Genomic DNA, 20,019 nt, shown 5'->3' with positions numbered 1-20,019 from the left:
ATCCACAACATTAAAATGTATGCGAATAAACACCAATTTCATAAGACCATACTTCATATACATAAGTATTTGGGGAGGCTGCATTCGTTATATATTCAACCGTATTGACTTGGGATCAACCCCACTGCCGGATTCTTTGGGAGGGGGCCTATAAACTCAACTACTAGGAACACCGGTTACTCCACACCCAGGACGGTTGTACTGGGTACACTTAGTAGACCTAATACACTGGCATGTCTACAGTAGTCAGTTTATGACTACACAGTAATGAAATCATGTATAGATGCAGTTTTTGGTATTACGAGTTGTTTGGTTTCACTTTACCACACTCATCTTTACTCTGCTTGCCACCTATCAGCTGACAATTCCATCCTTTGATCTTCCACTGGTCTCACAACACGTTTGTCAAATGGGCCCATACCTTCAGTTGTTTCTCTTCCTTGATCCTCTGCTCCTTAGAATTGGGGATGAGGATAAAGATTGGCCCAGACTTATCTTCATCATCCTTCTGGCTTTTGGCTGCAGGCTTCTTGCCAGCTGCACCCTGAGAGAAGAGGAATCACCAGAGTGAGGCACAGCAAGGTAACTAATGTGCACCACCTGTGAAATTGTTCTTAGTGTGTGCAATAAGGTTTTCATGTTGAGGACAGAGTGCATAGCAGACAGTAGAAACCAGAGACAATGTTTTGCTGAAGTGATCTCACATATTGGAAAGACCAATGTGGTGCTCACATATAAACATGCAGTGGGTGACGTGAAACCTGAAAAATGTCCTTGTTTGTATTCTGTAAGCATGCACTGCACTAGTTGATGTAGGTTTGTAATACAGATGTGTGTTGATCTTATTCCAGGTGACAGCTGTGTGTCCATGTGCTTCTGATGATAGTTCGGTGTTTATTTGCAGTTTTAGTGATTAAAGACACCGGATTAGACAGCCGAAGAGTCGACTGGTCAAGGCAAAGAGAAGGACAGGGGTTGACATCTGACTACTGAAAAAATTGGGCCCACGTCTGCAATACAGCAGGCTGAGAAAGGACTACCTGTTGACTGCTAGCAGCAGTCTTCCCTTTGCTGAGGGGCTTTTTACTAGCGTTACTGTCCTTGGAAGGTTCCACTGGAGGGGAGGGAGGCTGGATGAGTAGAAAAACCACATCATATTTACACTTCACTGTCATCAGATTATATAGTGCGGATCAAAAAAAGAAATGTCAAATATTCATGCCTGATGTGCACAATAATTAACAGGAGAGACATCCATGAGTGAACTAGGGCTGGGTGGTATCAGATTTCCTTACGGTATGAATTTTTCTTTCGGTAACACAATTTAAAATTAAAATTCCCTTAAGGACAAACTCCTAATGTAAAACCTGGCTCACAGAACATTACAATATTATTGGACGGCGCCTTCACATTTAGCGACCAGCCGGTTGGGTGATGGAGACATGGCAATATTCAGAGAGTGACATATCGCCCTGCATGTTCTACATCTTTAAAAATAAAAACGAGAATACATTTTCCAGTGACGGCTTAATGACATGAGTCTGAGGACACACACACGTTATAATGATGGGGAACACTGAAATGGCAGTGGTCGGTTATCAAAATATTGGCCACATAACCCATTTTCAGGCTTTATGAGCCAATACAGATCCTTGTGTTAATTTCTAAAACGTCGCATTAAGACATTTATCACTTTATTTAAGACACTGCGCTACTTGCAAGTCGCTGTGTTGTGCTCGATTCTTAATAAAGTTAGAAAAAAACATTTATTTACGACAAACCCATGACCATGAAGATACTCATTTAACGTTACATGGAAACTGGATGAGGAGGAAGCGGGTTCATGTTGCTACATACCCAACTTAGATCGGCTTGTGCCGTTCTGAAAAGGATCCTACCACCGACCAATAGGGTGTCGCATAGTCGCACTGATAACAGAATGACAATATAAGCGCAGAGTAATACTAGATCAGTGAACAGCTGTTCTGGGTCAATGACTGAAGTATTGCAATACCGCCAGAATCATACAAAATATTAATTTTTGGCCATACCGCCCAGCCCTAGTCTAAAATATTTACAGAAAGTGGCAGATGTCTAAAAGTATTTAATGGAAAGTGTCAGAAGGGACTTCTAACCAATCATCTAAAACAGCCTACCTTCTTCCCGGCAGCTCCTCCGCGGACCTTCTTGACTTCAGGTTTGCTGTCCACAAAGTCCTCACTTGCTGGCTCCTTGGATGCTGCAGTTTGTGAAAACTATGATCAAACCAATACCGAACAGACTTTGGAAAACAAGCTTTGCAAGTTAAAACAACCTCCGTGAGCGGTTGGCTGCATGCTGTGAGGCGATGGGCCGGTACCTGCTATGATAGGAATGCATTAACAGTGTCGTCACAATCAAGTGTCCTAGCGGAAACACTGTCTGAGTGGGTTATTCTGGACTTCTTTAAACACTTGCATCTATCGGTACGGGGGCAAGACCGCCTGTCCTAAATTCCAACCAGCATTCAGTAAAATGTGTGTGTTAATAGTCCAACAAAAAAAATCAGAAGTGAAACTTAAGTGTCAGTAAATCTCTGGCTACATATTCCACCCCTTGTTTACAGCAGCTGGAAGACCACCACACAGCAGCACAGATATGGTTGGACATTGAGACCTCTGGAATAATGATTCTCTAATATGACACTAACCTGAAGCAGCTCTGCTTGGCTCTGCAGAGCCTCTCCCCCCTCCAGCCTTGGCGGGGGCAGCAGGTTTAGCTGGCATCACAGCTCTGGCCTTTTCCAACATGCCTACCACCTGATCTTTGGAAGCAGTCTGCAGCAAATGAGATACACTCATAATGGCAGTGATAATTGCATTTAGATGTCAGATATATTGTGCTTTAGCTACAAGTACTTTGAGTTTCCCAGCAGCCTTGTCCATCTTGTCGTATCCCAGGTGCATCATGAAGGTAGGCAGGGCATCCTGAGCCTTCTTCCTCACATCTCCGTTTCTGTCCTCGAGGCAGGAATAGAGCTGAGGGACACATGTTATCAAGTCCCCAGGCACTGTGATCTGGGCCGGCAGCTTCTCCGCTAACCAGCCGAGCACCTGGGTAATTAAGAGAGGTTCATGGCAGAACAGTCTCACTCACAATTCAGATACGCACAACGGAAGCAGATACAACTATGTTCTTTTTGCCTCACAGATCATTGATAAGCTATATCATCATTTGATTATAGAAGCTGGTCAACAGGATTCAACAATTTAAAACAAACAAAATAAAAATAAACCTTGAGACCAGCAAACCTGCGTCCCGGGGCGCATATTGTGACGAGTTTGTGTTTCACTGTGTACCTCCTGTCGTAAGAAGGGATTCTCCTTTCTAAGCTCTTCCGACAAGTCTTCTCCCTCCAGCCACTCCTTCATCCCAGTCTGCTCTACCCAGGCCTGCAGGGTGGTCATTGCTGCCGCCCTTACATTAGCCTGCAGAGAAACAGAAGATGTACATCATCGCCAATCCGGACGCATCAAGCTTCTTCCCTTGTATTTTACACTTTTCATGGTACATAGTATAGACATTTCCATTGGTTTATTTTGCATTTGTCCGCTCTACAAGTGCTTTGGTCCTCTTTAGGTTTAAATTGTACACTGCAATAACGTAAATGCTATATTTGATGTTTTCGCATACTCACTTTTTAGTAACTTGTATAAACAATATTTTTTTAAAGATGCCTGTAATGCAGTGGGGTCTTTTTCCAGAGGAAGCACCACATGGCCACTGTGCTTTACCTTGCTGTCTCCCAGTACGGTGATAATAGAGAAGCCTAGTGATTTGACATGCTGCTTAAGTCCAGGTCCCATGGCTGTAGACAGCTGCTGCAGGATACTAAGCGTCTGCTGCACCTGCAGACCAAACATTAGACATTTTATTACATTTAATTATTACTGTCAACTAAAAATATACACATCATTTTCCTATACACTATGTATAGATTGATGGGAAAATAATTCCTCTGAACCTCCAGTAGTGTACAATGACAAACAACTGTAAAACTATGTCCGCCGTTAAGTTGTCCAAAAGCCAGCACGGATTAGCTATACTGCTACAGTGATTTGCCCTCTCCTACTAACCAGGATCTTGTTGGAGTCGCTGAGTCGCGCTTTCAGGGCCAGAGGCAGATCGCCGATATTAGCAGTGATGAACTTGGCTTCTGAGACAATGGCTGCAGTCTCATCCAGACCCTCCTTCCTGATCTTCCAGTTCTTATCCCCAATTTTAGACAGCAGATCACATGTGATCTTGTCACTGTGGGATGGGAGGGAAGAGAGAGACACAAATTAGGAAGATAACACAGGCACAATAATTTAGTCAATGTAGCAGCAACCTAAAAGAACAAAGTCTTCATCATAGAACATCTTCACGATTGATTGGTTGGACTGGAAGCAGCAGACAACTAGAAGCAGTTTCAACATATCTAGCCTCTTGTACATTAAAAAAAAAAAACAAGGTGAACCTTGCATGTTTTATATTAACCTTAGGTTTAAGGAAACCCTGTTCTCATTCGTGTGCAACTCAATGTTTGACCATTTTCACAACACGTGTATAAAAATAAAAAGAGCCAACTTTATTTTTTTTTATGTTAATGTTGTCAAAACTAGGGCTGTATGAAGTTAAATCTTGTTTTGGTAGTATGACAGGATGTCAATGGTTAGTTACCTGATGTCTGTTCTGGGCAAGAGGTCCATGATGTCCTGTGCGGTGGCTGCTCCATCTTCTTCCTGCTCCTCTCCTTCATCACCCTCCTCCTCCTCCTCTGCAGCAGACTTCTTGGTGAATCTGATTGGTGCTGGTGGCGACTGTCCCTGCATCTGTGAGGACACACACACACACATCAGCGCTGCAAAGCAGTAGCCTATAATTTCTGCTTGAAACAGCCATCCCTTCTCCATACCTTCTCAAATTCAGCATCTATCTGTACGAGGAGAGCAGGCTTCTCGTCTTCAAAGAACATCCGAAGACAAGCTCCCATGTAGAGGAACATGACTCCAAGCAGGGCGATGGCAGCCGTCCGAACAGCAGGGTTAGTCGCTCCCAGAGCAGTCTTCACGTTGTTGATGAAACCCTTCACATTGATACTGCAAAAAAGAGATTACTTCTTAAGCCAAAACACTTTGAAATGATGGCATCATTTACACATGTTAACACCAAAATAAGGATTGTTGTTTACCCTGTAAAGCCAAACTCCTTCATGGCATTAGCTAGCCAGTTCAGAGTCTCTGCCTGGTTTTTGGGATTCTTCTGTGCAAATGCTAAAGACATAACCTGTAAATACGGTACATCCATCTTAATCAAAAAAAAATTCTGTACATTTTACAGCATCCTTAGTACAGACTCTACAGCGCTCTACAGACCTGTTCTGCAGTCCACGGTAGAGAGCAAGCCTCTCCAATAGCAGTCAATCCTTCTTTGGAGTTTCCACCACATTTGACATCTCCAATCTTGTCCACCAAACCATCCAACACTACAGAGGCGGAAGTCTTTGAGAACTGTCCTCTCTGAGCGATGAGAGCCACAATGTGCAGCTTTATCTGCATCACCTACAGAGGGCAAGCAGCATCAGAATGGTACGATCCTAGATCAATTACAGCATTCATTTATGTAGTCAACATAGAGCGGGTGAGTGGGGAGCACAGTAGTTCTCCAATCAGAGGATTGGCAGTTTGATCCTAGGCCTGGCTAACCTCACGTCGATGTGTCCTTGGGCAAGACACTTAACACTGCTCCTGTAGCTGTGACTACAGTGTGTGAATAAATTACATTATGTTCTAGATATCTTTTCTTGTCCTTTAGGCATGTGGGATCTTTGGTTTGTGCTTTCACCCTTACTGTATAAATACAAAAAAAGATTTTGAAAAAACATACAAGAGACAGTATATAGATAGCCAATGCAGCACAACAACGCACAACAGGGCTTCAGTAATCAGAAAGCTTACCTGGAAATTAGTCTCCTTCCAGCCAGGTTTTTTGGCTAGAATCCTTACTAAGGCCTGGCAGGGCATCTCAGTCCTATTCAAGGTTTCAACAGCCTAGAAACAAACAGCAATCCAGAGATAAATATTCCTGCATATTATTGTGTTAGGCGTTGGCCTTATCCACAGCTCAAACAGATTTCAATATTCAAAGTAGTAGTTGACGCATTTCCCTTAAAGTCTCCCTGTAGGGCAGAAGTAATCAAGTTTAAAGAGTTCCTCTTCATATCTGTGCAACAAGACTGAAGGGGATTTTTGACAAATAGAGATGTTATGTCTGTAAAGCACATCAAACTCATGGGCCACATTTGGCCCGCAGGGTCGTCCAGTGGGCCGGGCCACCGGTGTCCGGCTGGCCGTCCAGTAGTATCAACGCCCCGCCGCCGTAATGTCGATTGCCGAATAGCTTTTTAATGCTTAAAAAAAAAAAATCCGATTAAATCAACCGATTATCCAAATAATATTAGTTGCAGCCCTAGTCTCTCTTGGACAACCATTGTGCTTGTGAAGCCCAGAGACAGATATTACACATTATATTTTCATACTTTTACCTGTTTTTGTGCCATTGTGGTGGTTGCCTGTTACGGCTGGAACAGACTATCATCTGATTTATACACTAGTCACACATCAGTCTGTCAACTTATTGCTTGTGGTGTCATGGAAAAGTGCAGATGTGGTGTGGTGGCCTTTTTACATGACTCGCTGTAATACATAAAGCTGCAGTAAAACGACCATAGTTACAATCTTGACGAGCTTGATTATGGTTCATGGTTTGAGAACTTCCACATGTTTATTGCAAGTCACGGCACCACCTACTGACAACTAGGGCTGTAATCAGAAACTCATCAAAAGGGTTCATGGGTACACCAGAAAATATGACTTCTGATTTATACAGAAGATGTTTGAAGATCACAAATTGGATCACAATAGTTTTCAAATCATGATTGTTCGTGGAGTTCTGATCAATAGAAAGATGAATTATTTGTCTTGTTTTAGAGCCAAGCTGTAATGTAAAGCAATTCAATGTGACTTTTCTTAAATCTATCCGCACACACGCCTGCCTGCCTTTATCTTGCTCGGATCAGAGCGTTGTTATAATTTTCACAATGCATGTTTAAGCAAACCAGTAAAATGTATGAAATAAGTAGTCATTAAGGAAGAAAAGCCTTCACCTTCTGGAACTCCTCCATGCTCGCCAGTCTCTCCTTCCAGTTGGCCGAGTCCAGCTGCTGTAGACAGGAGGCAGGAAGTACACCTGCAGCCCGCTCTTCACACACCTCAATCTGTCATGACAGCACAAACATTAAGGTAAATTAGTTGTTTGTGTCACCTAAGGACAATTAGGAACTCTGACTGCAGAGGATTGACTGGTCTCTCTAGGGCAGGGGTCTCAAACTCAAATGACCTGGGGGCCGCTGGAGGCAGTATGTGGGTGAGGCTGGGCCACATCAGGTATTCCACAAGAAAAAAAACTTTAGGTTTTTCTGAACATGAATAGAATATTGAAGAACATGAACAGTTCTGTAGATTTGGGGGGGTGGGGTAGTGCGATCCATCAGATTTCGTCCCCAGACCGCAGTCACGCTGCTCTGTTCAAAGCACGGGGATCTGAGCCGGGATGAGGTGTGGATCTGCGCTTTGACGCGCTCCGGTGCTGAGTGGAGAGCCCAAAGAGGGAGAGGAGGACGATATGAGGCAGCATCATTGTGTGACCACGGGATATTTCTATATATGTTTGTGCTTAGTTTGTGCAGACGTATTGTTAGCTCAATGACGTGTTATAAACTGCTGCGGCTGCGCGCCACAAAATATCGCCCCGGGGGCCGCAATTGGCCCGCAGGCCACGAGTTTGAGCCCCCTGCTCTAGGTTAAAGAGTACTGCAGAGAGACGAAGCTGCAGACAGCATCATTATTAGCATGAATTCCTGCTTTGACCCAATAAATCCTCAAAACTAAAAGGACCAGAAACCTTAATGTAGCTGAAGTTTTACACCTAGATTCTAAAAAGCCACAACTTTGACTTGTACTTCAAACAATCATAGGATTCTGATTCAGAGTGGAATGAGAAAAGCAAAACATACAGCAATGAATTGACTCCTTTGCTTCTACAAATTTTTAGACGTTGAATATCAAAAAGTGAAGACTTTTGAGGAACTGTGGAGACTAGACAAAAGCTCCAACAAGAGGGAAAATGTATGCACGGGGACTTACCGAGAGTTCCCCCTCAGTGAAGTCTTTACTGTCGGGGCTCTTCTTAGTCTTTCCACTAGCTACGGCGGTTGGTTTGCACTTCTTAGACACTGCCGATGACTGCACAGAGGAGACAATGTGCTAATAGTACAGTCTTAATGCATTCAGGTTATTGGCCACAATGACATTTCTCCATCAGTTTACTTCTCTATATGTGCTTCGCACTGAGCACACCTTGCTTGCAGCACCAGTTTGAGACTTCTTGGATGGGACAGATGATTTAGGTGGAGCTTCAGCAGGGGGAGGAGTTTTAGCTGCAGGCTTCTTTGCCCCACCACCTCCTCCAGCACCCTTCTTCCCTCCAGGAAGCTCTACTTTATCGGCAGACTCCTTTATCTGTTCCCATATGGAATACAAGCACAGTGGTAAACAGCTCATGATAGTTAGTGATCGTTCTCCTGAATGTATTACCCATTCTTATATTGGTTATTACCTTGTCCAGTTTGAGTTTATCCAAATCAGACAGGAAAGGGTTGACAGCTTTCTCTCCCACCACTTTCATGGCTGTCCCCAAAGCCTCAAAGGCAGCGTCACGCACCTCTGGAGCAGAGTCATTCACTTGCTGAAATGGTCAGAGAGAAAAGCAAAAGTATGCAAAAAAAGAGTCACGGGTCTTTACACCTTTCTCAATGAACAGCCTGAAGCCATCTCTGGTTACACACACACACACAATATGTCAATAATAGCACAAGCTATTCCTGTAGAGCATTGCAGAAAAGGTAGTGAGTCCTTTGCGTTACCTTGATGAGCGCAGCACAGAGGGGTTTAAGGACACCTTTGGGCAGGGTGCCCTGTGTGCAGTGTCTGAAGGAGCGGGCCAGGAACAAAGATGCCTGCTGCTTAATGGAAGGGTTCTTATTGTCCATCACACCCAAAATGTCCTCAGACAGGTTTTGAAGAGTGGTCTGGAAAAAAAATAGGCAATCTTAGAAACAGCTGATCGCCGAAGGAGAATCCCTTTCAAACATTGACTGACCCTGAACAGAAAGAGGGCAGATTAAAGCTTTAATGTTCATGTTCGTTAGAGTATCATAATATGGGACAGTGGAATATAGCCAGATTACAGAGTCCACGATCAATGTGTAGCGATTCATGTTTGATTGTGATTTTACTGCTGCGAGCTTGTCTGTCAATTTACTGATGTTCTGCTGCTAAAGATTTGAGATGGCCAAATATATTCACATTAAGGAGTCATTGGTACTGGTCTTAAGGTTATGGTCAGTATAGCTTTTATGCTTTTTGTTTACAGTGAGTAAAATTGAGAGTTGTATCTCAATCACTTCAAAGATCAGAGCCCTGATCTGCGGCGCAAGTCATGGCTCTGCCTGAGAGTGACCAGCTCCTGGTTGACACTTTGGGATGGGTTTAATTTCTTATTATTTTTAGCCATAGTTTCTTCTTTAAACCAACGACATGCATATTGATTAAAGCCTTCTCACAAGCCGCCAATGAGAACTCCCGTGTCTGATATTGTATCGAAGTACTCCGCCCACCTCCTTTTCTCAAAGCTTACAGCTACAGCAGACCCTCTGCTATTTGATAAGTCGTTGATTTAGTCTCCTTGTGGTTGAATTACCATTATAATACGGGTAGATGAAATTATCCATCATTCCAATTGGTTAAGAGTGAATCACAGGGTGTAAATAATTTATTAAGTGATAATGTACAGTAGCTGTTCACATTGAGTGTTCCATATCACTGCGCACTCAAGGTAACATGTTAGATTTTGCACAACCGTAGCTCAGTGGCGATTGCCGCAATAAGACCGGAAACAACACAAATGGTCGGTTTCGGGCAATGCAAAGCTTCGCAACCGGGAAATTAAGGTGGACGGCATGAGCGATGTGAATGACTGAGATGGTGCGAGATCTAGCAAAGAGACCAATGCCGTTTACATGCACATACAGATTATTTTTCCTCCGCTGCACATTGGGCGCAACAACACCTTTGAACTGTTACATTATTGGACGATAAAGTACAGCCTCTCGTGCTTTGCTTAATTCCTCCACTGTTATCAACCTTTCATTGGATGTTTGAAGAAATATTTTGTTAAATTAAGGAGTGAACTTACAGTGAGAAAGATGGCATCAATAGCCTCCTGCAGGGCCTGGACCACCTGAGGCTTCTTTTCTTTGAACTTCTCCAGAATGGTTGGAACCACCTAATGAAAACAAAAAAAACAAGACACAGATCTAATTTAGCAGTCATCAATAATTTCGAAACAGGAAATATAACTATCCTGCGTCCTTTCACATGACTAATGTGGTGGAAACGCATAATAGCTAATCTTAAATTCCCCATGTTGTTGGTCAATTATGACGACAGCCATTCATTTCTACCCTCCATGAATGCAGCACCAGCACTAAGCATGTGTTTGAAAGCCCATTTGATACATACAACAAACCTTCAAGACTAAAGCGGCACAAAACATTGGGAAAATGCCTTCAAGCCACTTAAAGCAGTGATTCTCAACTGGTGGGTCGCCACCCACTCGTGGGTCATTGCATGGGAAAAGAAAAAACATCCTGTGATTTTATTTTGAAGGGACTTTTTTAATGCAGCGGAGTGTCGGTTTTTTTGCCGGCTCGTCCGTCCATGTTTTCAGCAGCGTGTGCCAGGTTGGGTCAAACCATTCTGATATGGGGGAGACATTGGGCTTTTAGGATAATTAAACATCCTGAATATGAAATTCAGCTTATGAACTTGTTTTTGAATGAATTTGAGATGTTGAGAATGTTCCTCGATTTGGGTCATTAAGGGGTGATGGTGGGTCCCGGAGCCAGACCAGTTGAGAACCACTGACATTAAGCCATTTTCTGTGTGAAAGACATTTAGGGAAAAAAAAACAACTGTCATTAGTGTAAAGCGATTTCTTTACTTACTTGTCCAGCATACATTCCAAACTTCTTCCTGAGACCAGAGGCCAGTGCAGCAAGACATTTTGCTGCCGCCGACACCAGCATCACATTGGCGTCTTTGCCCACAACCTGTAACATAAAGCAAGCATACAATGTCCCCACTACCTAGGTATCTGTTCTGGGTGAAAATATGACATAATTTTACATTTAAAAAATGCAGTCATCACTACAACACGCGTGGAATCGCAGTTGTAGAATAGTCACAAGCAATTTGTGTGACTCTGTCAGCTTCACTGAATCAGAAAATGGAGAAAATATTGAAGTCAAAAACAGTTCATCCGGAGTTCTATGATACCCGATATTTGTACAGAGACCGGACAACACATGGTACAAACAAGGAAAAAGATGGCAGAATTAAGTCTTCTTCACGTGTAGCACCAATGAAGCAACACAAACTATCCCACATTCAAACTTCCGCGAGTAACGCAACACAAAATGTTCCTGTTTAGTGTAACGCAGCGCAGGACCAAGCAAGTAGATGTTGCCTCACTGACGTGAAAAAAAACTGTCTTTACCTTCTTCAGAGCTCTGACAAGGTCTCCATAGTCTCCATTCTCTAGTTTGGGATTCTTGGTCAGAGCCTCCACAGCCTCCACAGCTTCTCTCCTTTCTTGCCACTTTTTAGCTTCCTGCAGTAACAGACGGAGCGATTAGACAAATTGAAACATGAGTCAACAAAGACCTGATTCTTGAAGTATAAAGAGTTTTGAATCATCATACTATTTTGTCATAAAAGTCTTTAGGTATCTTTGAGAGAATCTCTACAGCCTCAAGCAGTTCGTAAGGATCCACTGCGACCACTGTTTCCTCCTCATCTTCTCCTGAAAGGCGAAGAAAATAGATGGCACCAGAGATCAATTAACGACATCAAAGCAACGGTTTGCATACAAAAACCTTTTGAGGCCTACCATCAGACTGTTCTCCATGGGCTTGTTGCTGTTCAAACTTGGCCTTCAAGTCCTGCTGAGAGCGCAGGAACCTAGTTTGTTTGGGAGGAGAAGAAGGCAGCTTCACCCACTCCTCCTCCAGCTCCTTCAGCTGCAAGGACAGATAGACAATCGTTTAGCTTGACATTGTTTTCAATGTAGAATAGTAAAAGATTGGAAGTTATGTGCGTAAGTGTGCCCCACCTGTACAGAGTTAATATTTTGCAGTGGTGGCCTCAGAGCGTCTCTGATCCATTTGTAGATCTCTACAGCAAGTAGCTTGACTTCGTCTCTCACCGCCTTCTCTCTGGACTCAAACTGCTTGCACAAAATCTTCACGATTGGTTTCAACGTCACAATCTTCGAACCAAACTCACTGGAGGAAGAGGACAAATGGTAAATAAAATAGAAAACGAATAAGCGCAGGCGACAGGGAGTGCGGCGAAGCACTGGGCTTGGTGCAATGCGGTAGGGTAACGAATTTCTACATTTAGCTTACACTTTTAGCCAAAGAGCAGACCCAGAACAAAAAACAAGGAAGCCAAGCGACAAATTGCTATGAGTAAGTGCCAGCAGTGGCACAGTAAAAAATAAACCCTGCCACCATCCGAAGAGCAATGTCAGTTGTTATGGCATAACACCAGTATGAACGGTAAGTGAGAAATTCATATGGTAAGGAAATCTTATACTGGTATACCGTTTGAACCACTACACCGCACAGCCCTAAAGTAAGACTAACCTGAGGGCCTTCCTGAGGGTCTCAATGCAGGCCACCACTATCTTGGGGTTCTTGTTCTCCAGTCCTTTCAGCAGTTCCTCTTGAACCACCTCTGCCTTCTCTATCTCCATGTACATCAGACAGATGTCTGTGCCAAGCTCTTTAGCGCGGGCCTTTGGCTGGTTGAACACCTTAGACACCACGCCCGACACTACCTCCCCCGTCGTCCTGTAACAGAGCAAATTCATTGCGTTCGGCTCCAACTGCATTTTGCTGCGTATCGTTTTGCTGCATCATAACAATGAATCATTATTGAATTTTTACCATTACACATGTTTTCGGTGTGCAGTGTTAATTTCGTTGACAAAAACTATAATGAAAAATATTCGTTAAAAACCTCTCCCCTGACTAAGACAAGACAAAAACAGATCTTAAAACATAAGTTACCATAAATTTAGTCATAGTATTTGATAACTCTTTAGAGACGAAAATGTTACTTTTGTAATTTTCTATTCGCGTGCACCTAACAGACATAAGTGTCATGGCATCATCCACGGACCCAGACTGCTCGGTCACTGTTGGGGCAGCGGTGGTTCTTGTGCAACGGTACGGACCGCGACGACTATTTTATGGTTCGGTGAGTGTGGCTTCCTTGGTTTAACTCAGCTGTTTTAGGTACATGTTTTGTAAACTGCTAGCTGAACGGTTTTAAAAACAGACATGAAAACTACACTAATGCATTTGGTAGAGTCTTGTGTCTCTCACAATCATTACTTTTTGGATCACCCGGCTAGTTTTGCTCCAAGGAGCATTTGTTTGAGGTGTGGGTTAGTGTTTAAATCACTGTCTGCGCTGTGAGCTCTAGTGACCAGCTGGTTCGTTTGTGAACGCTAGTGAAAAGTTCGATGGCCGTTAAAACAGTAGCTCAGGAGTCATCCACTGTGCAGGGACGTGTAGGTTTAACCGTGGTTAGCTAACGGTACATATGGAAACATGCATGTCATGAGTTGGAGCAGAGACCCGGGACGAGCAGAATGTAAGTAATGTGGAGGCAGGACGGTTAGATATTTCAAACATGGGAGAGCGCCATTAACGAGCCGTGCTAACGGAAGCAGAGAACGGTGCGCCGCTGCTAGCGAAGCTACTACAGTAACCCCATCAGAGGGCGTCTGCTAGTGAAGCTACTACAGGAACCCCATCAGAGGGCGACTGCTTGCGAAGCTACACGCCGAGCAGCAAGTCTCTCTTCGGCCACAGCCTCCGTGCGAGACACCGGCATTTTCCGACGTGCTGCCCATCTGCTGGCAGCAGTTCCAAGTTGTAAACCGGGGGCGTGACGTTGTTCCTTCGTTGTTGTCATTGAGCTGCAGACACGTGACTTTATTTTCTTGCGCGAATGACAGGAGATAGTTTAATTCTTTTCGTTTGGTCTTTATTTAACGCAACAAAGCGTCAACTAAATATATTAATAAGCTTTTTCGCGGACCGCAAAAAGATCCGTAGGATAATAAGCACGTTGAAATACCGGGGGTGTTAGTCGTTGCCGGTGGACGAGCACGAAGCTGTTATTTCTACACCATTTGCAAACTTAAGGCACTCACCAACCATGCAAAATGTTTTTAGATTTTATCTTGACCTGTTGTCAGGATCTTCTGTCTTGTTTGTTTATTTATTTTAGAAAGATATTTAGAATTAGACACAGCTTAGCGATTTGTCCATATTGTAAAACATACTCTTGCATTGTGAATACGGGTTTGAAATTAGTCTTTAGTGTAAATTTCCAGAGGAACATTAATTCCCTCTGCTCAATTATAAGGCAAAGCAGAGGCTAAATAGATCACACATTTTATAGTGCTTTACATGTTGCTACTCAAAGACCCTTTGCAGTTAAACCAGCGCATTTAACACATGAACACAGATACAGCAATAAAACCAACACATAAAACAATCATTAAAAGCAATAAAAAATGAGTGTACCACTTTCCTAGTAAGTAGATATTTTTAAATCCCTTCGCATTCAGTTTGTCCGCAATTGTCTGCCAGGCTTTTTCTGTTTAATTACAACTGCCGTATCTTTTTTGCGTATTATATGCTTCACCTCCTCATATATTTGATCAGTTGCTGATCAGAAGGAGAAATATGCTGCGCGCGCCATCTTCTCCATTAAATCTGATCGATAGCGTGGTCTACTTACCACTGTGGTAGGTCGTGTCATTAGAAAAATCAGAAGACCATAAAAGCGCTGTACAAGTCAATTTACCAAGTGCATTTAGTTTTAATGAAAAACATTCTCGCTCAACCCCCTCCCCCCGTCACACAATTCCATTTTTCAAAATAAACTCTTTAATAATTATCTGTACCTCAACCATAGGTACACCACAATTGCTTTCAAATACTAGTACAAACTTCTACTGCTAGTACCATAATTACAACTTTAACTACTACTAAACCTAAAAATTTATTTTTGAATTCAGCTTTTCCCATTTCTATTCTTTCAGCAATGTTTAAATTAATTTAACCTTTTATTATTTCTGCATTTTTCAAAATTCATATAAGCTTCTCCAATTTCTGTATTTTTTGCCATTCTTTAAAATTAATTTCAGCGTTTCCGATTTCTATTCTTTCAGCAATATTTAGAATTTCAGCTTTTATTTCTGTATTTTTTCAAATTCATATAAGCTTCTCGCATTTGTTTTTGAAATTCTTACAAGTTCCATTTCAGCTTCTCTCATTTCTGTATTTTCAGCTATTTTTAACATTCCGGTTTCTATTTCAGCAATGTTTAGAATTAATTTCAGCTTTTTCATTTCTGTATTGTAAGCAACTTTCTGAAATTAATTTCAGCTTTTAGCATTCCAACACATTTTAAGCAGGAAATGCATTTTGTAGTTTCACTACTTACTATGACCAGTCTTTTCCCATTAATCTAAAAGTATATTTGCAACCTTTAACAGCATGAAAGCAGACATTATTTTTGCCACCGATAAATAATTTATTATAAGTTTAGAGCTAGCTAACTTTGTTAAACAGATGTTGAGGGTAAATAATATAGATTTGTTCCCATCACTAATCAACCGTGGTTCATTACGTCACTGCTGTTAAATATCACTTACTTGGCAGCTACATGGGCATTCTCAATGAAGACCAAGGCGGCCTCCAGGCCTTTAAGCTGAGCCACAGCATTAGAGTCAGTAACAAACTTCTTCATCAGTCCAAGGTACTTCCCCCACTCTGGACTCTTCTCATCTTGTATCCTCTGAAACAACTTCAGTGCTTCTTCATAACCACTCAGACGCGCTTTCCACACCTGAAGAACAGTCACATTGATAAGGTGGAGGAAAGGAGAAATACAATGTTAACAGACAGGCTTCAAAAGGCCAAATTAGATGTACATGAATAGGATCATCTTTCTAAAAAGCAGAAAAAACGGTTAAGCAAACGTGTCTGCAAATGTATAACGAGGGGCTGTGACCTAGACTCCAACTGTTACATAAAAAGCTTTTCTGAAAAAGAGTTTATGAGCTCAAGACATTAAATTTAAGTTATGGAAATTATAGGTAGGTATGCGAGATGAAAGCCTTGTTGGTAATATGGGAAAAATTATCAGTAAGGCTAGACTGTATAAAGCAGAGAAATTAGCACATTTCCGAAGCTTTTGGGGGCTGTTAAATTGTACTTTGCTGGTTATACTGTTAAGAATGGGCATTGACCTTGAGTATTCAGGGATATATTTGTCCTCCATCTCAATTATTATAATCATTTTTTATTTCAGACTCACCACCCCCCTCCCCCCATTATAACACTGGACGTTGTGCTGTGATCTACTTTAATCAATATCAAATTAGAAAAATAAAACCACTATTCTATTTTTCTATGTAATCAAGCCTATTTTATTTACAGGCTCGGTTACATAGGTGGCAGCAGTGGTTCTTGCGCACCAACTACGGACCACAACTATTTTATGCGTCGGCGAGTTTGATTGTGAACTTCCTGAGTTTAGCTCAGCCGTCTACGTTAGGCTAACTGCAGGCTAAATAGGCAGCACTTCAGAGACAGAAGTACGTGAAGATCGACACCGGTTTACCAGCTCAGGGCTGTTCGGCAGACGGTTGACCAGCAGTGATGTTCATGCGGACCTGCCTGCTCTGTTTTCTAGAGTTTCCTCGGCTGGATGAGACACTCCGCTACAGTAGTCTAATAATAATAATAATAAAACTTATTGCAGGTTTCTCATGCCTCACGCATTGCCCGCGAGTTCACACGCCACAATTTGATGATTATGTTAAACAGTCTGTTCGTTACTAAGCAACATAGATGCGCAGACACCTGTGACAGGTGGACAAGTGAAGGATGTGGCAGCACAAAGCAAGTGTAGGAAAACCTGGAGGACAGAAAAGAGGTGATGAAACCAAAAAATGAAGCGGACACAATGAAAAGTAGTGTAGTTGAGAATGGCTCAGTTTATGCTTCCAGCCAAAAAAGTAAGATTTCCGTTGGCCATGTCAAAAGCATGGCCAGTAAACAGACAAAGACAAAAAAGTTCATGTTTGTGAAATTTACTAAATTGCCTTGCATATAAATGCTTTGCTACTTGTTAAAAGCCAAATCCTTTCATGTGATGATTTTTAGATGTCATTCATATTAGGTCACACAAACATTCCATCCATCTGTTCCTGGCAAATTGAAGGTAAATATTAGTCAGTCACCTTGTGTTCACATTTCTGATCGATGGGAAGCTTCATCCACTCGCTATCGTCCCCCATGGTGGCCACTTGGGGTGGGCTTCCCCAAAAAGGTACTCAACTGGAAAACACAATTATATAAATAAACGACATTTGTTGTACATCATCTGGAAATGTTTTGCTGGCACAATAAAATCGTCCATAGTATTGGCGATGGTGGACCACTTATTCAATACCAAAACTTAAACGTTAGTCAGAGAAATAGGTCAGAAAGACCGCAGCAGTGAGGGTCAAATGGCTTTGTACTTAATCTCCTATGCTATTCTCAGTTTGCGCCGACTACGAGTGGTCACAACATATTGTCTTATTAGGACTTTCAAGATAACGTTATACGAGCGCCATCAACTAGCAAAGTTAGCAACGTCTGTGATCGTTGCTCCGCTAGCACGTCAACCCGCGCATTCGGATAACGCCTAACGACTAATACACAAGCAGCTCACATTTACGTGTATGTAGCTCGTTAGCATGTTTGGCATTTATTTATTAGGTGCAGCCTATAGTCATAGTGATAGCTTTTTATTTACTCGCAGCGGCTAGCCGCCGTTAGCTGCTTAGTAACACGGCTACGAGCTACCATTAACCTTCCACATCCGCCAACAAACAGGCCTAACAACGCAGTTCACATTGACAGCTGCTGAGCACAACGTTCTGAATATTCTGGTCAAACCAAAACCCCGCTTTTACCAATAGTAAAACATTACTTACATACCGAGTTGTGCCTATGGGGAGAATGAGCTGTTGAGTTCGTCAGATGATGGTGATAATGGTTTTACGAGGGAGCAGTCCACCAGATCTTTACCTTTATACAAGCTTTGCCAGTGACACCCGCAATCACATCCGGTTCTAAATAAAACGGACAAAGAACGTATCTTTCTCGTTAGGGAGGATCTCAATAATTTGCCTATATATTGCAGTAGTAAACGTCTTACGTAAGACAGCTTTGCAGCACATACAGTTGTACAGTTGTGTTTGCTTATGTGTAGCTGAGACATGTGGCGCTCTTATTTCAAATACAAATAAACACCAGTTTCCGGTATTATCTCTGCTGCCTATGTCCAGCTTGTTGCAGCTTTTGGAGCTGCAGAAGAGGGGCGGAAACATGGACACCACCCTGACGGCCAAACGTTACATCTTTCTTTTATCTAATTATTAATATAGAATCGTGTATGGTCTAATCGCATGATCAATACAGAGACAGAGAATAGGAAACCCCTGTACACCCCATATAATGCTGGATACACGTCAACATTATCGTCTTAGGCGGCTCTCTTTCGAAGCAAGTGATTGGTTGAATTTGAATAATGGCCCGCCTACCAGGTAGACATTACGTTGCGGATTGGCCGTCCAGCCAAACTGAGCAGTCGTGGGAGAAGAGCCTTGGTGAGAGGTGAAGACGAACCGAAAGATCACTGTGGCTTAGCGCCAGAGTTGCAGTAGGGAGATGGGAGAAAGTTCCACAAAGTCAACCATCACTGCAGCCGTCCACCAGTTGGGGCTTTATGGCAGAGTGGCACGTCGGAAGCCTCTCCTCAGTGCAAGACATATAAAAGACCGCATAGAGTTTGCCAAAAAACACATGAAGGACTGCCAGACTATGAAAAAATAAGAATCTCTTGTCTGATGAGACCAAGATTAAACCTTTTGGCGTTAATTCTAAGCGGTATGTGTGGAGAAAACCAGGCACTGCTCATCACGTGCCCAATATAATCCCAACAGTGAAACATGTTGGTGGCAGCATCATTTTATGGGGGTGTTTTTCAGCTACAGGGACAGGATGACTTTTGCAATTGAAGGAAAGATGAATCCGGCCAAGTATAGAGATATCCTGGATGAAAACCTCAGCCAGAGTGCTCAGGACCAGGGTTCGAAATGAGGGGGGTCTGGGGGGGTCCCGGACCCCCCATAAGCCATTGGGGACCCCCCATAAGAATTTATTTTTAGATTTTGGGGGGTCCCCGAAAAATATTTTTAACATTAAAAATGATGTAATGTGTAATTATAGGTCTTAAGTGACGTTTTATATTTATAACAAAAAATTACTTTATTTCCTAGCGCGATTGAGCAGCAATCAGGGCAACTAATAGCGTCACAGATTGTTGTCGTGGTCCTCCGGAGTAAACAGTACAGTGTCTGTGACACGTAGGTCATTGAACGCGGCAAAAACGAAGGCTCACAAAGAGTGAAATCTAAAGAACCCTAATCAAAATCCCGTAAGTGCTTCGATTATGTTTATATCTCCATAATAATTGCTTATTATAGTAAAATATTTGGAGTTGGTGTTCCTATATCAAAAGTTGCATTAACTTAGATGATTAGAAGAGTGCGTTTGTCAACGTTTCTTGCTGTACGTGTATAAGCCAAACAAACTGCCAGCTAACAGCAGACAGTTAGCAGTTAGCTAGACTAGTTATTCAAAGCTAGCATGCCAACATAATTGTCCAGTCAGTGATT

At 42.5% G+C, this 20,019-nt stretch overlaps 1 protein-coding gene across 5 annotated transcripts in view; it reads right to left on the bottom strand.

Moving 5' to 3' along the window:
* The window catches only part of ckap5 (cytoskeleton associated protein 5), a 29,692-nt gene extending 11,284 nt beyond the window's left edge, over nucleotides 1-18,408 (bottom strand). For 2 of the 5 annotated variants that reach the window (XM_037487981.2, XM_037487983.2), the window contains exons 1-28: nucleotides 18,278-18,408; nucleotides 17,533-17,629; nucleotides 15,940-16,133; nucleotides 12,848-13,054; nucleotides 12,313-12,484; nucleotides 12,091-12,220; nucleotides 11,903-12,003; nucleotides 11,698-11,811; nucleotides 11,147-11,251; nucleotides 10,336-10,425; nucleotides 9,005-9,169; nucleotides 8,698-8,826; nucleotides 8,439-8,600; nucleotides 8,226-8,324; nucleotides 7,187-7,297; nucleotides 5,979-6,071; nucleotides 5,397-5,582; nucleotides 5,213-5,307; nucleotides 4,937-5,120; nucleotides 4,702-4,853; nucleotides 4,116-4,290; nucleotides 3,774-3,887; nucleotides 3,339-3,467; nucleotides 2,898-3,092; nucleotides 2,690-2,816; nucleotides 2,157-2,239; nucleotides 1,041-1,130; nucleotides 422-544 (exon numbers count right to left, since the gene is read on the bottom strand). In XM_037487981.2, the coding sequence (XP_037343878.2) occupies nucleotides 422-544; nucleotides 1,041-1,130; nucleotides 2,157-2,239; nucleotides 2,690-2,816; nucleotides 2,898-3,092; nucleotides 3,339-3,467; nucleotides 3,774-3,887; nucleotides 4,116-4,290; nucleotides 4,702-4,853; nucleotides 4,937-5,120; nucleotides 5,213-5,307; nucleotides 5,397-5,582; nucleotides 5,979-6,071; nucleotides 7,187-7,297; nucleotides 8,226-8,324; nucleotides 8,439-8,600; nucleotides 8,698-8,826; nucleotides 9,005-9,169; nucleotides 10,336-10,425; nucleotides 11,147-11,251; nucleotides 11,698-11,811; nucleotides 11,903-12,003; nucleotides 12,091-12,220; nucleotides 12,313-12,484; nucleotides 12,848-13,054; nucleotides 15,940-16,133; nucleotides 17,533-17,589 (3,582 nt within the window). In that variant the 5' untranslated portion in view covers nucleotides 17,590-17,629; nucleotides 18,278-18,408. Of the gene's footprint in view, nucleotides 1-421; nucleotides 545-1,040; nucleotides 1,131-2,156; nucleotides 2,240-2,689; nucleotides 2,817-2,897; nucleotides 3,093-3,338; nucleotides 3,468-3,773; nucleotides 3,888-4,115; nucleotides 4,291-4,701; nucleotides 4,854-4,936; nucleotides 5,121-5,212; nucleotides 5,308-5,396; nucleotides 5,583-5,978; nucleotides 6,072-7,186; nucleotides 7,298-8,225; nucleotides 8,325-8,438; nucleotides 8,601-8,697; nucleotides 8,827-9,004; nucleotides 9,170-10,335; nucleotides 10,426-11,146; nucleotides 11,252-11,697; nucleotides 11,812-11,902; nucleotides 12,004-12,090; nucleotides 12,221-12,312; nucleotides 12,485-12,847; nucleotides 13,055-15,939; nucleotides 16,134-17,532; nucleotides 17,630-18,273 lie in introns of all 5 variants that reach the window. The other 3 variants (XM_037487984.2, XM_062563193.1, XM_037487982.2) reach the window with 2 other exon arrangements.
* Between the last annotated feature and the right edge of the window lie 1,611 nt (nucleotides 18,409-20,019).

Source organism: Pungitius pungitius, chromosome 6 (assembly GCF_949316345.1).
Source record: "Pungitius pungitius chromosome 6, fPunPun2.1, whole genome shotgun sequence".
NCBI lineage: Eukaryota > Metazoa > Chordata > Actinopteri > Perciformes > Gasterosteidae > Pungitius > Pungitius pungitius.
This window is presented reverse-complemented; position numbering and strand designations above follow the sequence as displayed.